Consider the following 14,834-nt stretch of genomic DNA (forward strand, 5'->3'; position numbering starts at 1 on the left):
TCGTGGCATATGCCGCACGGTTCTGCACTGCTCGAAAAATGTAGTGGGAAGTGCTAAAAGCTCAATAAACAATTAAATTTTAAAAAGAAAGTGGGTATAGAACAGTAACACTTTAGGTCAACTTTGGATTTTACACTTTTATCTTCTTAATTCGAAGTAAAGATTTTAAGGTCACATTCTTTAAATATTTAAATTAATTTACAGTAAGTTTACATCTATTTTATTATTAATACTATTCATAGAAAATTAAAACAAAATTTTTTTTTCTCTGTGCACCCTCACATGGTTAATCTGGCAACTATCTTCATCTGGTGGATTCTATGTTTTGGTTACAATCTTAACGGTATTCGGCATTCGAGGCAATGCTCTCGGCCACCTTCGGCTCGTGTGTGGGTGCCATTTACAAGGGACAACAGTCGGTCTGCTGTCACCCCCGCCCCCTTGGCCGCCTCCATTTCACCCGCCCAAGCCAAAAACAAGAGCCACCCAACTCCTCCCACTTTTTGCAATTTGCGGCCTGGCTTTAAGTTTCTGGCTTAAGTGCGCATGTCCTGGACACGAGATTGTCTGCCCGCTTTCCTTGCTCAATTATTGACGAAAAATTGTGAAATTTGCCTGCCTGCCTGCCTGGATTCTGTTAATTGCTCCCATTTTCCCCCCTTCGCTAGCCCCAGTATCCAGCAGTATCCACCTTAACCCGCTCGCCGCTCGGCCCACCTCAATCTCCGCTGATCGAATTAACTGATTTTGTTGTTGTTATTCCGCAGTGCGTTGACATAAACAAACAAAAGTTCACACCGAGGCAAAATAAATAAATAGAGTGAAAATTTCATTTCGTTAAATGGCGACGTCGACGATGTCGCTTAATTGAATATCGTCCAACAACAAAAGGCAATAGCAATAACAACTAGACTTCTCCACTAGCAAATCCACTTGACGACAAGCAGCTAAGACAATTGCAGAAGGCGTGACAACCCTTCTCGCCACCCCCCTCTCCCACTTCCCACTCCCCTTCCATCCCCCCTTCCACTTTTGGCCCCATCTTTGCACTATGCCTTCGTCATTGCATCAAAACAAAATTCAATTAAGTTGATTGCAAATCGTTGCCGTCAAAATGAAGACGAAAAGAAAAACAAAAGGAAATGAAATCGAGCAGAAATTGCATGAAATAGGCGGTACAAGTCAAAATAGCGAGTTCAAAAATTTATTGTGACATATTTATTCGAAGCTGAAATTAGAATTAAAACAATTAATACAATTTTATTGTTTTCGAAATATTGCCAATGCGGCATTATTTGTATTTGATACTATGCTTCCCATGGCGTATACGTAATATTCGTTATTACATTTCCGATTATACGCTTACCGTGGCGTATTTTGCATGCTATCAGTTTAATATTTTTTCACATATTTTTTTGATCACCCATGGCTATTATTTAAAAAGCATAGCTCTTATCCACTTTTTTCTTTCAAAAATAACCAATTTACCAAACAATTTTATTAACAGTTAGCACTGTTAATTAAAGCTTTCATTTATTCACTCACCCTTAAATTATCCGTCTGTTTTCCCTTGTGGCCTGTTCGTGTCATCTATTGGCCAACTTCTCTTGACCGAAAGGCTAATTGGTATTGTCGCCACTGCCGCTGTCAGTTAGCCAATATAATAATACTATTTTTCATGCAGCCAACAACATTTACTTGCATATTTAACATACAACAAATATGTCAAACTCTTTTTTTTTGTCACTGTAAATGATTTATTTGAACATTTTACTTTTTGCAATGTACTACGTGTATAAAAACTATTAATTAATTTACAAAACATATGCGAGGTTTCAGTGCTTGACAACAGCAAGAGCAAATTCATTTTTACCGATATGGTTTGCCATAGCCCCACACTGCGTATGTGTAATATGACACCTGATTTATGAAGAATAAAAAAAGTATGTCAACTGTTGTATGTTTAAAATTAATGACGCTGATGAAAAACTAGACTCTAATAATTTATTTTCAAAATTCGTTCTTATATGTTTCTGAAATTCAAAGTCTTTTCAGTCTTGCCTTCACATTTTTATTACTTGCTACTACGCTTTTTTTGTTCATACAAATTGGACAAACTTTGGGTAATTGTACCTCTAATTTCTTTATTACACCTTTAATTGCTCGTTCTAAAAACATTGGCTGTTAATTTACAGCTGTTATTTTACAGCCCAACAGAGGGGGTGCGAAAGAGAGAGATGGGTTGGGTTGGAAAGAGAGAGAAAGAGTCACTTAGTCAGGGCGATTGCTTGGCTTGTTTTTGTGATGTTTCCTTTGTTTTGTTTTGATTCGCTTTACCTCCGACTGTTTGTCTATGTTTTCTTTTCTCTCTATTTCCTTGGCTTCCCCTTCTACCCGCTTTTCACTCGGGTTTTCTGCTCGGTTCCCGAAACATGGAGAAAGACCCTTTGTAAATTTTAATGGCAAATCTGCTGCCATTTGCGGCACATTTCGCGTACAATTTTCATTTTTGTTATGCCCACATATTTATTTTCATGGCTTGTTCTAGGTGGATGGGTGTTTTTTTTGGGTGGGGACGGGTAGGCCCTGCGCCTGATATTCAACCACACCCGGAAAAATATATGATCTATTTGACTTAAAAAAAGTGAAATCTTAAAGTATTTTAAAAACCATTTACACAATTGATATCACTTACGGTTATTGCCTTGAAGTATGCTATAATTTATGTTTCTTTTTCTGAAAAATTTGAATGCGTCATAACAGCATACATATTTTGGGCCACAATAATAAGATATTAATTTTTTTTTTTGAACATTTGAAAAAAGACATTTATGGTGAAATCGTTTTAACAATTATCTTTTCATGCTGGTTTCCTTTTATATTTTCCCTCAGTGTATACTACATTGCTAAAGGGGCGCACTTTACATTTGTTTTGTTTATTTTGGCGTGAGCGTTGCCAGCGACGAGAGCATGGAAGACATGGCCACTGCGAGTGAGGGAGAGAGCTCGAGTGAGCGTGCTGATGTGTGTGTGTGAGCCAGCGAGTGAGTGTGAGTGAGTGGGGAGCCGGCAAGAGAGTGGGAGAATGTCGATGGCTGCTCTCCTTATTGTTGGTGCTTTTGCTGCCGCTGTTGCTGGCATGCCATTTCCCGTTATCAGTGGCAGACTTTCTGCCAACCTGCTGTCGCACGCCGTTGGCGTCGACGTCGCTGCGACTGGCTCTGCCGCCGCTCAACGGTGACGCCACAAACGCCATACAGTGGGTGGGAATTTCAGGTTACTTAGATAAGCTTTTGGATAAATACAGAATGAGTTTCTAAAGAAGAAATGGTTTTCTAAAAATGATTATAAATGATTTATAGCATATAATTATCGTAATATGTAAGATAAGGATCAGTCACAAACAATACTTTTGAATTGAGAAGAATAACGAAAGACAAACTCCCCTAGTTTTTTTTCTATAAATTTTAAACTATCAGAGAGTGCAGTTTATCCCACAGTACCTCATTCTGTGTCCCTCATTTTGGATTTTGTGCGCACGCCATGCCAGCTAATTTTGGATTTTCTAAGCGAGCCGAGTGAAATATTTTTAGCTTTTCAACTGCGCTGCAACTGCGAAGTCGACGCAGGCAGCGACGGCAACATGCAGATTTTTGCAATTGTTTGCCTTATTTGGCCGCTGACGTGATTTTGTTGTTGTTGTGGTTGCTGTATTTTTAGCCAGTTGATTTATCATTCTCAATGCGTTTACGCTGCATTTGTGGCTAATCAGTATTTTGTCTCCTTTCTTCTCATTGCAGGTGAGTTACCCCCTTCAATTGCCCCATCGTCACATTGTAGTTTCGTGTAAATATGCATGAAGTGCAGATAAATCCGTAAGTTAAGCTAAGTGTGTGAGTATTAAGGAATCGCCATTACTGGAATGTTTGCATCACCGCTGAGTTATTTTGATAAGCTGAAGTCAAGATCACGGGTTACGTATACGCAGCGTAGGACAGCTTACCGAGTGAGTGTGTATAACAGTTCCCTGATTGGATTCTCGGAAATGGTGGTGTATCATATCATAAAACAGAAAAGTTTTTCAAAAATTAAGATCTATAAGAATACATTTTATTGAATACATTTTATATACGCATTGTTTTAAGTCAAGAATTTTCTTAAGGTATTTCAAATAATTTATTTGTTGCTTTGCAATATACTTTTCTCTGCATGAAACAATAATTGTGTCATTTGCGTTAACAAATCAATGTGCGTGTTTGAGTGAGTGAGATATTAAAGGCCAAGTCAAGCCTTCATACTTCGACTCTCCTGCGCCACCCAACCACTTCCCCCTTTTCCACTCCAAAGCAATTCCACTTCTTGTTCATGTTATTCCGATTTTCCTATGCAACTGTAGTTGTATTTTCTCAGCTTTTCATCCATTTCCCGCCCGCTTTCCCCGTTGCCCGGCTTTGAAGTGTTTACATTTTGCGTTTGAATTATCGCTGCTTTATATGCTTCGCTTTGATTTTCTATTCACTTGTTGTTATTGCCCTGTCTGCTTTACTTATTTTAAGCTAATTTTAGTATTTAGCTTTCGTTTGCATTTCAATTCAATTTGGAAAACGACGGGGAAATCGCTTTGGGCTTGGGAAAGACCGAGGACTGTACTTTTTATTTTTAATTTCCAATTCGATTTAATTGTTGTTCTTACCGTCGCCACTGCTGTTCTTGTTGTTATTTTTGTTTCGCCTGCTCTGATTTGATTTGCTTGAGTGTGTGTGTGCTTGGCGCCGTTTGGCTTGGTGGCAAAGCGTTCTGAAAGATAAAATTTCTAAGGAAAATATGAAGGAATTTTTTCATCTCATAACATATAAAATGTTTTTTTTTTCTCCCATAATTGAAGCTGTTAGAAATCATTGGAAAGATTAACAATATTCCCCAAGATGAATAAATGCAAAGCCAGACTATAAATCTTTTTAGATTAATGTGATATTTCCAATAATTATCTGTGAAATATATGTCTGCCCCTTTTCGAAGAACTTATTATCTGAAAAATATATATTGTTAAAATGTAAACTAAAAATTAGTTACCTCGAATATTTTATTTGTTTAATTTAGAAGGATTCCCCTTTTTAGGGTCCACTTTATCCGAAATCCCTCTGTTAGCTCGGCTTATCTGGTATTTAACCGCTCAGAAAGATCCCTCCTTTTTCTCACTCTCTCGTTGGCTCTCTCTTTCTCCCACTTCACGCAGTTCGCCTTCGGAGAAGCCGAGTTTTGTTTACCGACTTGGCTGTCGCTGTTGTTGTAGTTGTTGTTGCTGTCGCAATTGAAGCGCAGTTTCTGGCAGCAACAACATGAGCTAAACCTATAGATATACCTTATACCCGTAGCTACAACATCGAGGCATGCGAAATCCCTTGAAGCGTTTCAAGCGTATTTTTTTCCCCATTTTGCTGCGCTTCGGTTTGTTTGATTTGGCTTGCTCACCTTCGGCTCGACAACAACAAAATCGAACGGACGTCGACGGCGACGCAGGCCGAGGCAGCGCCGCCGGCAGAGACGACGGACTCAACCTGAAACTCAACCTGAAACTCAAAACGAACCCGAGGCTCGTGCTGTTTCATTTGAATGGGCACACGACGGAGTTCGAGTTGGATTGGCCACAGTGTGCCGGCCAAATTGGAAGCCTTTGGTTCCACTTTGCGAAAACTTTGAAATTTGCTTAGCAAAATTGGCAGCTTGAGGGCCATTTCCACATATTTCGGCACACTTAGGAGTGCAGGCGAAAAACCTATGGGACCAAGGAACTGTTTTGCCAGCAAATTATAGGCCTTTAATATCGATTTGCCAATATATGAACATATGTTTAAGTAACCAAAAAAAAGAAAAACATTTATACACTGATTCATCTTGGTAAGGATAAGATTTTGTACATTTTTCTTCCTAAAATTATGTCATATTATATTTGTTGGGTATTCACACTTTAATTTTTTTTTTAAGTGCATAATCCATTTTTGCACAAAAGACTAACCACTAAATCTAACAAAGCAACGGCAAAATGGATTTACCTAAAGCAGCCTAAGAACTTCAACATTTTCCAAAACGTATTCTTTAAGGACAGGTTTCTTCATTTAGGAAAATGTTCGATTAATTGATTAACTGACAAAATAAAGTAGGAGTAGAAGTAAAATATAAACTAAGCTTAGACCCAACTCGACTTAATTGCAAAAAATATAATTTATGTAGTCTTTGGAAAAAGCAATATTTAGCAGTTTGGGGCAGGGCACTTGGAGCTGTAGTCATTTATCACAGGATTCTTTTGCAAATACCTTGGCTCCCAGGACCCCATTCTAATCTTCTCTCCCTTTTTTGTGTCTCCCCATCTCTGTTTCTCCAACGCCTACGCCAAGGCCATAAATATCGTATTAAATATTTGCCTTAGAATCGCCTGCGATGTCGGCGTTTCGCGTTTGCATTAACGCAAAATGTTGTCTGTTTATCTCGCTAGTTATTGTTCGCTGTCCATAGGTGGTGTTTCGCTATTTTTCGAGGGGTGTCGAGGGGGTGGCTGGGGTGTCAGGGGTGCCAGGGGGAGGGTTTCGCCGCTGGTTCGGTGGTTGCAAACTTTTGTGGCATTGCCAGTTGATTGGATTGCCATGAGATGAACTTGGCGTCGCATGTGAGTGTGCGAGTGAGTGTGGCAAGTGATTTATGGGTCCCCCGTGCTGATATGGGATACGCTTTATGCGATAGATATACAATAGATACAATGTCATTAGCGTCCTACTCGCTACAGTGTTCGATTTCGAGTTGAAAACGCCATTCTTTCATTTTCAAGTTTAAATTTTTTAAATTATTATAGAAGAATAAAACTTTTAATAGGAAGAACCGTTTTTATATAATCATAATTATAAAATGGTTTTTTTTTTTTTTTATCTCTTTATGAATCCATTATATAAGAAGGCATCTCATAATATTTAGACCTTGACTTTGTAGAAAAACAGGAACTGGCGACAATTGTGTTTCGAACATCGACAAATCAAACGAAATTTTTAGCAGTAGATAACTTCTCTCGATCCACATTCAATTTGAGATTTTGGCAGAGGAACGCAAGAGGTGGAAAGATGATCCAGCAGAGGGAGCAGATCTTCTCCTGCGGCTTCGAGGTTTTCGGAAGAGTGCAGGGCGTCTGTCTGCGCAAACAGACCAGGGACTTGGCCACGCTGAACCAGGTGCGCGGATGGGTGATGAACACCGACGATGGGACGGTCAAGGGTCAGCTGGAGGGCACTCTGCCCAAGGTCAACGAGCTGAAGTTCTGGCTCTTGAATTTCGGCAGCCCGCGGGCGATTATCGACCGGGCGGAGTTCACGCCCACCAAGGAGATCGCCTCGCACAACTTCAGTGGCTTCTCGATTCGCTACCACCACGTTCCCGCCCCGAAAAAGACGGTCCAAACTGGGACATGTGTCTAGTGCAAAATTGTAACCGTGCTGTTTGCTGTAACTGTTTGTTTGGACCTTTAAATTGAGCTGCGAATACAAGTAGAGTCGGCGACTGGCTTCTGCGAACATCATTTATAAACCTCAAAAGTGAAAAACAGGCTGCCAGCCACTAATTAAGCCGCACAAAGAAATGCTCAACGCAATTACATAGGGGCTGGCACATCCACTATGTATTTATATCTATATATATACATCTGTATCTACGAAACTATATATATATATAAGAGTATGTGAGATGACTTGGTTAGACAGACACCTGCAGCTTCAGCTTTAGCTTTAGCTTCAGTTTCAGCTTCAGTTTCAGCTTCGGCTTGGCCACATTTCCAGTTGAGCGACGCCCCAAACTGGCAATGAGTTTTTACGACACACAAACAGCAGCCAACAGCCAACAGCCGTGAGTCGGAGCAACAGACAACAGACAATACTGGGTATACGGAACATATAGAATAACTAACAACGGAGGGCAACAAATATTTATCGCCACACACTAACGAGAGTTGAGATTGTGAATAATGGTGAAGGTGGAGGGCCGGATAAAATCGTGCCAATTGGCTTAAGTGAGGTAGAGTTTCAAATTGAGTTCCGAAAAATGAGTTTTTAAAGAGATTGTCGATCAAATTTATGTCTAACTGAGGCTAAACGCTGGAGAACTACGCCAGCTACAATTATAGTGTTTGTAAATTAGTCTTAGTTGGCAGCAATTAAATGTAAATCGTTGGTGGGTAAAATTTATGGGAACGGTGGTAACGTAATCTAATAGTAAATGCTGTTTAAAATAAAATTGTTGATAGGTGAAATTGGTAAAAAAAGAGTAATACAGCTTAATGTTTGCTTAGCTGATATGCATTGAAATTAATATTTGAGCTTAGAGTAGTTATTTTAGGATCTAAGTATATTGTTATTATGTTTTTGTTGTTAGCATTATTAGCATAATTACCCACCAAACAGACGTAATCTTTTGTGGCAAACAATAATTGCTAAAAATCAGAATAAGGCAGAAATCGGGGTGCCACATGCCCGCCGCCTTATCACATTTTCGAGTTGTCCAAGTGTATCGCAACTTGGATGGGGAATTCAGTGGCTCGACGCCTGGCTGTTGTTGCTGTAGTTGCTGCGGTGTTGTTGCTGTTGCCGTTGCCGTTGTGCTCCCAAATGCCCTCCATGGGTCGCTGACTACCACGACGCCTCTGCCGGCGCTGGCGTCGCAGCCAGCTTCTCTGCCGCCGAAGCACTGCGCATAATCACAACGAAATCAAACAAATGAACGACACAGCACACAGCAGCGGCAACACCAACAGCGGCAGCAGCAGCAGCAGCAACAGCAACAGCGACAGCAGCAGCAGCAACAGCAACAGCGACAGCAGCAACATCACCGCCGCAGCAGCAGCAGCAACAGCTAAAGCAGAGGAGTGTGCGTGCATGTGAACTTGTGTTGGCAACTTCGTTGCGTGTGTAACAGGCGCACAGATTTTCCGAGAGAGCCGCAAAGAACATTTTCGCATGCGAAGTGTTCCCATTTGTTCGGTGCTGTGTGTGCGTTGTTGTTGTTGCTGTTCTTGCTGTTGCTGCTGCTGATGTTCGGCTTGCGGAATTTTTATAGGTTAAGCTGTAAGCACTGGAGGGAGGGAGGGGGCGTGGCAGGGAGAGGCTGTGGCCAGCGAAGAGGGTTGTTGGTGGTGGCCTTAACTAGTTTCAGCCGGCCGGTGTCGTTGTCTTCTGAACGAGCAACGAAAAAAGCAGGAGGAAAAGCGGCGAGACAGAGAGAGGGTTTTTGGCTTTTCCACTCACTCGATTTGTGAGTGAATCCCGAACCCAAAACCCCCCTCGGGTTTTCCCACCCTCCCCCTAAAAATTCCTTTGCGCATTCTTTCCGACGTCGACGTCGCTGCCTGTTTCCGGTGTCACTTCCTTATTTAGTTGTTCGCGTTGTTTGTTTGTTGTTCGCTGGCTTTCGGCTAGGATTTCGTCGCCGGGCGTCCTTGTGGGCTCAACCCAATTTAACAGCCATCAAAACTGGCAGCGAATTCAATTTGCCTGAAAGCCAGCCCATCCAAACTAAAAAAGAAAAAAAGACGAACACACAGAAACGACGATCATTAGCCGGATTATTATTAGTCTATTAGTGGTAATCAAATTTATGGCACAAATACAAATTGAGGGAAAACTTTCATGACGCCAAAATGGAAATTGAAAACACAAGCGATGCGGTGGCAGTGGTCGCGGCGGGGGGATGTGGCAAGGGGGCAAGACAGGTTGTCGCGGCATACATAAATGCAAACACTTTGTGCAAATATTTGTGTCATTAAACAAATGACAAACGAATTGGTTTCAACATGAAAGCCGACAGAGAGAGCGAGAGAGAAAGAGAGAGACAGAGAGAGAGAGCAGCTGACATGCAACATGCTAACAGCAACAGCAGCAGCTTATCAGGCGACTGTTAAGGCTAACAGCAACTTCCCCGCAGCAACACCCCCGCAGCAACACTCACACCACCACCCACCCACTCGCACACAGATACTCACTCATCGCAGCGCTGCAACAATGCAAAAAGCAAACTTTCTCGCTGCCGGCGTCGCTGTAGCTGTCGTGTTGCTGCTGTTGTTGCTGCTGTTGTTGCTGCTGCTGCGGCTGGCGTCGCTCGTCGGCGGTCGAAGTCGGTTCGTTTGGTTTCGCTGACAGCGGCTCGTGCCAGTACTCAACCGACTGCCAAACGGCGCACGACAAACCAGCAGCAGCAGCTGAGCCAGCAGCAGCAGCAGCAACACCAGCAACAGCAACACAAGCAGCAGCAGCAGCAGCAGCAGCAGTAATAGCCGCACGGCAGCAACACTAGCCAAAGAAAAGCTGTGCGTTACTTTTTTCTGCGGTTCGTTCACTCGGCGATAAAAACACAACAGCAACAGCAACAACAACAGCAACAACACCAACGACAACAGCAATATAACAAAAGAAAACATATTAAAAAGAAATACTAAACAAAAATGCACTTAAACTTAAAGTGTTCAAGTGATAAAAATGTTAGTGTGTAAAAAGTGAAAACCAAAAAGTAACCAATTAGTCTTCAACAAACAGAAATTACGCAAATATTCTTATCAAAATCGGTGATTTAGCGAAAACATGCAAACATTTCATACAAACAAATAAATCTAACAACATTGTTATCAATGCAAACTCAGTTAATCAAGCAAAACAATTTGATTCTTTAATCTGATCTGATGCGATCGAAAAACCCTTATTTCTGTGTCATGTCATTCGGCTCAAGCTTTTTTTTCATGGAAATATTGTGGCGAAGCGTTTGCTTTATTATAATGTTATTTCAAGCAAATCTCTTACTCATCCCATCATCCCCCGTCATCTGCCCTGTTTATTTATTTGACATTTTATTCGTTTTTGTCCTATCTGGCTCTTCGGCGAGAAATTGTGCATGGCAAATGCAAATTTATTAGGTGCAGAAGACTTCGTAAGACTCACGTAAGACGTAAAATGGCAGAAATTAAAAATCATAAATCAAATGTGCTAAATAAATCAGGAGGAAAATTGAGCAAAAAGTGTGCGTCTGTCTGCCTTTTCCCACTCTTTTGGCTCGATTGAAGCCATTAATTACATTGCAGTAAATCCGTTCGGGAATCTTTGCGTTCTACAAAATTGTTCGGTTTTTCATAAATTTTTAAGTTTTATGTTTAGTGGCCTGCTAAAATATCAAAGTGAACTTTTTCGCCAAAGCCTACGTTAAATTCTGTTTCTGTTTGATTTCTCCGCGTGACTGCGAGTGTGTGTGTGTGTGAGTTCTCGTGTGTTTCAGTGTGTGTTACGCATTTTGCTTAGACAAGTGGCCAAGAAGTGGAGGAAAAGGAGGAACAGATCTGAGCGAGCAATTGGTCGTTTGTTATGCCCTCACCAAAAAGTGGGGCATGCTCACAATGCCATGAAGTAGAGCACGTTTGGAATTGTGTATCTGCACTTACGTATTCATTTCGTTCAGATGTGCATATACTAATGGCCATTTGTGCATTAGTGTGTGTGCCTGCAGTGTGGAAACAATTGGGCTGATTAACGGTTTTGAATTATGCAAATTTCGATAGTGATCAGCGGGGGATTTAGTTATAAATCCGCTGTTACATTTAGATAATTGCTCTGTTTTTCCACGATTTTCTTTGACGGCTTTTTTAACTGCAGTAAAGTGGCGGGGATCCAGAAAAATGAAAGGTTATAAAATATTATAATATACAGTTTATCAGAAGATCATAATGTTGTTTTTTACAGTTTTTTAAAACCATTTTCGAACTTTAGTTTGTTTTCAATTAAAATTGAAATAAAACAATACTTTAGTAAAGAATTTCTAACAGCAGTTCACATTCAGGCAACCTTTCTTTTATTATCAGGAAATCATATGTTCTGGCTAATATTATTCTAGAGTGTTTCAGAGCTGCCCATATTGTTGAACTGCTCCAACGCTTTTGTCTTTTCGTGTATAATTGAATAGTGAGAGACAAACAGCGTCTTGGAATTCTCGGGCGAAACAACAGCAATAGTAATAGCAACAATTGCCGCAGAGCGAGCAACAAGCAAAACTGAAACCAAACCGAGAAATCTGGCTTAGCCTTTTGGCGTTGCGGAAATTGATGCTGCCACTGCCACTGCCTCTGCAGGCGTCGCTGCCTGCGACTACATTAATCTTACTTTTATTGCTTTTACTGTTGCTACTGCTGTTTAATTAATTTTTGGTAAACATAATTTCCCATTGGGCCTCATCCGCCAGCTCAGTTAAATGAGTTGAATAATGATTTATAATTCACTTCATATTTTCGCTGATTTTTTTTCATTTCGCTGCTGCCACCAACTTTGTAATAAAGTGCAAAAAATTAATAGTATGGAAAATGTAATGCGAGTAAGCAAAGAGGGGGTTTCTCTGGGTTGAAAGGCATGTGGAAGGGGCTGCGAAAATAGTGGAACGCTAAACAAGGCCAAAACATTACGCATACGCCGCATGTGCCAGGCGAATATGGGGTAAGAAACGGTTAAAATAGCCAGGAATTAATTGGGGGAGGCGCTCGTCGGGAGGTGGTCGATGCAAAGGGCGAGGGGGAGGGGTGGGGCTTTTCTGTTATGGCTGACACTTGAGCGAACGTTTTAAGTTACACTTTTAATTAATTGTTGTGAATAAATGATGGGACACTGCCAAAGGAGAAAATGCGCCAAAAGAGTGAGACTGAAAAAAGAGGTTGACAAAGAGCTAGGGGAATACATTTCATTTAAATACAAATTAAATTGAACCAGTTGTTTAAATTTATCCTTTTTATATAGTTTTTTTTTTATTATAAAAACTTTGTTAGTTGATCTCCTGATCATGAATTGTGATGACTATGTTTTAACTCACTCAAAATATTATCATTCAAATTCCAGTAAATGCCTGGAACTATTAATCACTTTCCGTGAAATAAATATTAAATACTTAAGCCAGGCGTGCAGTAGCCTTAATCTTGTTGATTACACCTCATATACGCGTTGGCCTTCTCGGCCGCCATTTTCATGGGAATCCATGGCGACTCCTCCTCTATCATCTGCCAGTTCCTGTCTCTCAGCACCCATATACCATTTACCACACAAAGTAGCAAGTAGCAACTAGCTACTGGCAACTGGCAACTGGCAACCCAACCAACTAATCAAACAACACGAGCGCAAACCGAAGGCTTTCCACGAAACATTTGATGTGTTTTTCTGTTGCTTTTTGTTTGGGGACGAGACGATTTCCGTTTTGGGGCTAGCTGCTATATAGCTATATTTTGGTTTTGTGTTTTTTGTTCGTTTTCCTGGTGCTGAGTGGCCGAGAGTGTCGGTTTGGATTCGCCGCTAATTCGCATTAATCATACGACGCGTTGGACGCGCTCTCTTTTGTTTATGCATTGGAATCATGAAAACGAAATTCATGCAAACCGAACGTCGCCAACGTGGAAAGAAGCTTTTCCACATTTTTATTTTTACACGCAAAATTTTTACTAGCTGCGCGGTGGAGCCGGTGGAAGCGAGAGGGGAATACGCGGGGCAGAGAGAGATGGGTGACGTCTTCTTACTCACGCTTTTGTTGTTGTTTATTTTTAATGTGTCAAGGTTCGCGGCATAATTTCTGCTGCTTTATTTCATTTGCGCGTAGAGCAAACAGAAAATGTATCAAAGAGTGGGGCAGACTGATAGAGAGTGAAGATACAGTCAGCGAGTCATGAGCTTTGAAATGTTTGACTTTCTTTTCGGGCAATCTAAAAAATAAAACATAAAATATAAACTAACTAGGGCTTTGAAAAGAAATTTAAGAATACCTTTATAAAAGTCCTTAAAGCTTGGACTTTCTCTTTCTGAAATTGAAAACTTTGTGATCTTTGAAATGGTCCTGGACACAAAACCTTTATCTCTGGCTCTAATTCCGGTTTAACTTTTAACAATGCGAGCGCTACTTCTTTGAGTCGAAGCTTCGATTTTCAGTACACCGTAGACCCCAGGCACTTACCCCACGACAAAGTTATTAAGCTCCACCACCGACAAGCTCAAGACATAAAAGCCAAGCCAAAACGAGGCAAAGGCGAAGATGAGGATGTCGACGTTGGAGGCGACGCATCGATAAATGTAAATGCAGTAAATGTAGTGGGGAATTAGGGGCGGGTAAAGAAGGTTGAAGGGTTGGGGGAGGTGGTTAAAGGGTACGACTATACCATAGTTATAGGTGGAAAAGATGGGCAGTGAGTGAGTGAGTGTGGTGGTGGGGGCGGCAGTACGGAGCGGGCAAAACATTTTTATTACCGCTGTGGAGTCGTAAAAAACTAAATTACTTTTAAGTTTGTAAATTGTGTGAGCTACCGCTCTCTTTCTGCCCGCGTGTATCTTTCTCTTTCTGCAATAGGTTACATATTACACGGGCACCCTTTCCACTTTCCCCCTTCGGTTTTCCCACCGCATTTGGTCAACGCAAGTTTGCATTCTTTGTGTCACGTTTCCATCGGAAGATACGAAAAGCACAGATACATTTACAGATACAGCCAGCGAAAGGGACAGCCGATGTGCAGATAGGGGGCAGTGAAAGAGACGGCATGATCGATGTTGGCAGCAGAAGAAGAAGCGCCGGCAGAGGCGCAGGGAAAAACAAATTTATGAAACGTCATTTATTCATAATGAGCTAAGCGAATGGGGAAAAGTGTTGGCGCGTGTATCGAAACGAACGGTAGTACACACAGAAAATGGAGAAAAGAGGAGCGGAGAGGAGAGGAGCGGGGGAAATGGAAGAGATGGGAGGGAGAAATGGTGGAGTGGAGATGGCCGAAACGGGCCAATTGTGTGCATCGCATTTCGAGTGTT

At 41.3% G+C, this 14,834-nt stretch overlaps 2 protein-coding genes across 2 annotated transcripts in view; both read left to right on the forward strand.

Annotated features, from left to right (window-relative positions):
- Nucleotides 1-14,834, forward strand: part of LOC108093683 (neurogenic protein mastermind) — a 69,515-nt gene that overhangs the window by 31,141 nt on the left and 23,540 nt on the right.
- Nucleotides 6,969-7,719, forward strand: LOC108093686 (acylphosphatase-2). The gene has a single exon (XM_017193866.2). The coding sequence runs from the start codon at nt 7,110-7,112 to the stop codon at nt 7,458-7,460; it is 351 nt and encodes a 116-aa protein (XP_017049355.1). The 5' UTR covers nt 6,969-7,109; the 3' UTR covers nt 7,461-7,719.

This window comes from Drosophila ficusphila, unplaced genomic scaffold, assembly GCF_018152265.1.
Source record: "Drosophila ficusphila isolate 14025-0441.05 unplaced genomic scaffold, ASM1815226v1 contig_414, whole genome shotgun sequence".
NCBI lineage: Eukaryota > Metazoa > Arthropoda > Insecta > Diptera > Drosophilidae > Drosophila > Drosophila ficusphila.

Excerpts from the sequence above, each read along its gene's own strand:
- LOC108093686 (XM_017193866.2), top strand. The coding sequence starts at position 7,110 with ATGATCCAGCAGAGGGAGCAGATCTTCTCCTGCGGCTTCGAGGTTTTC.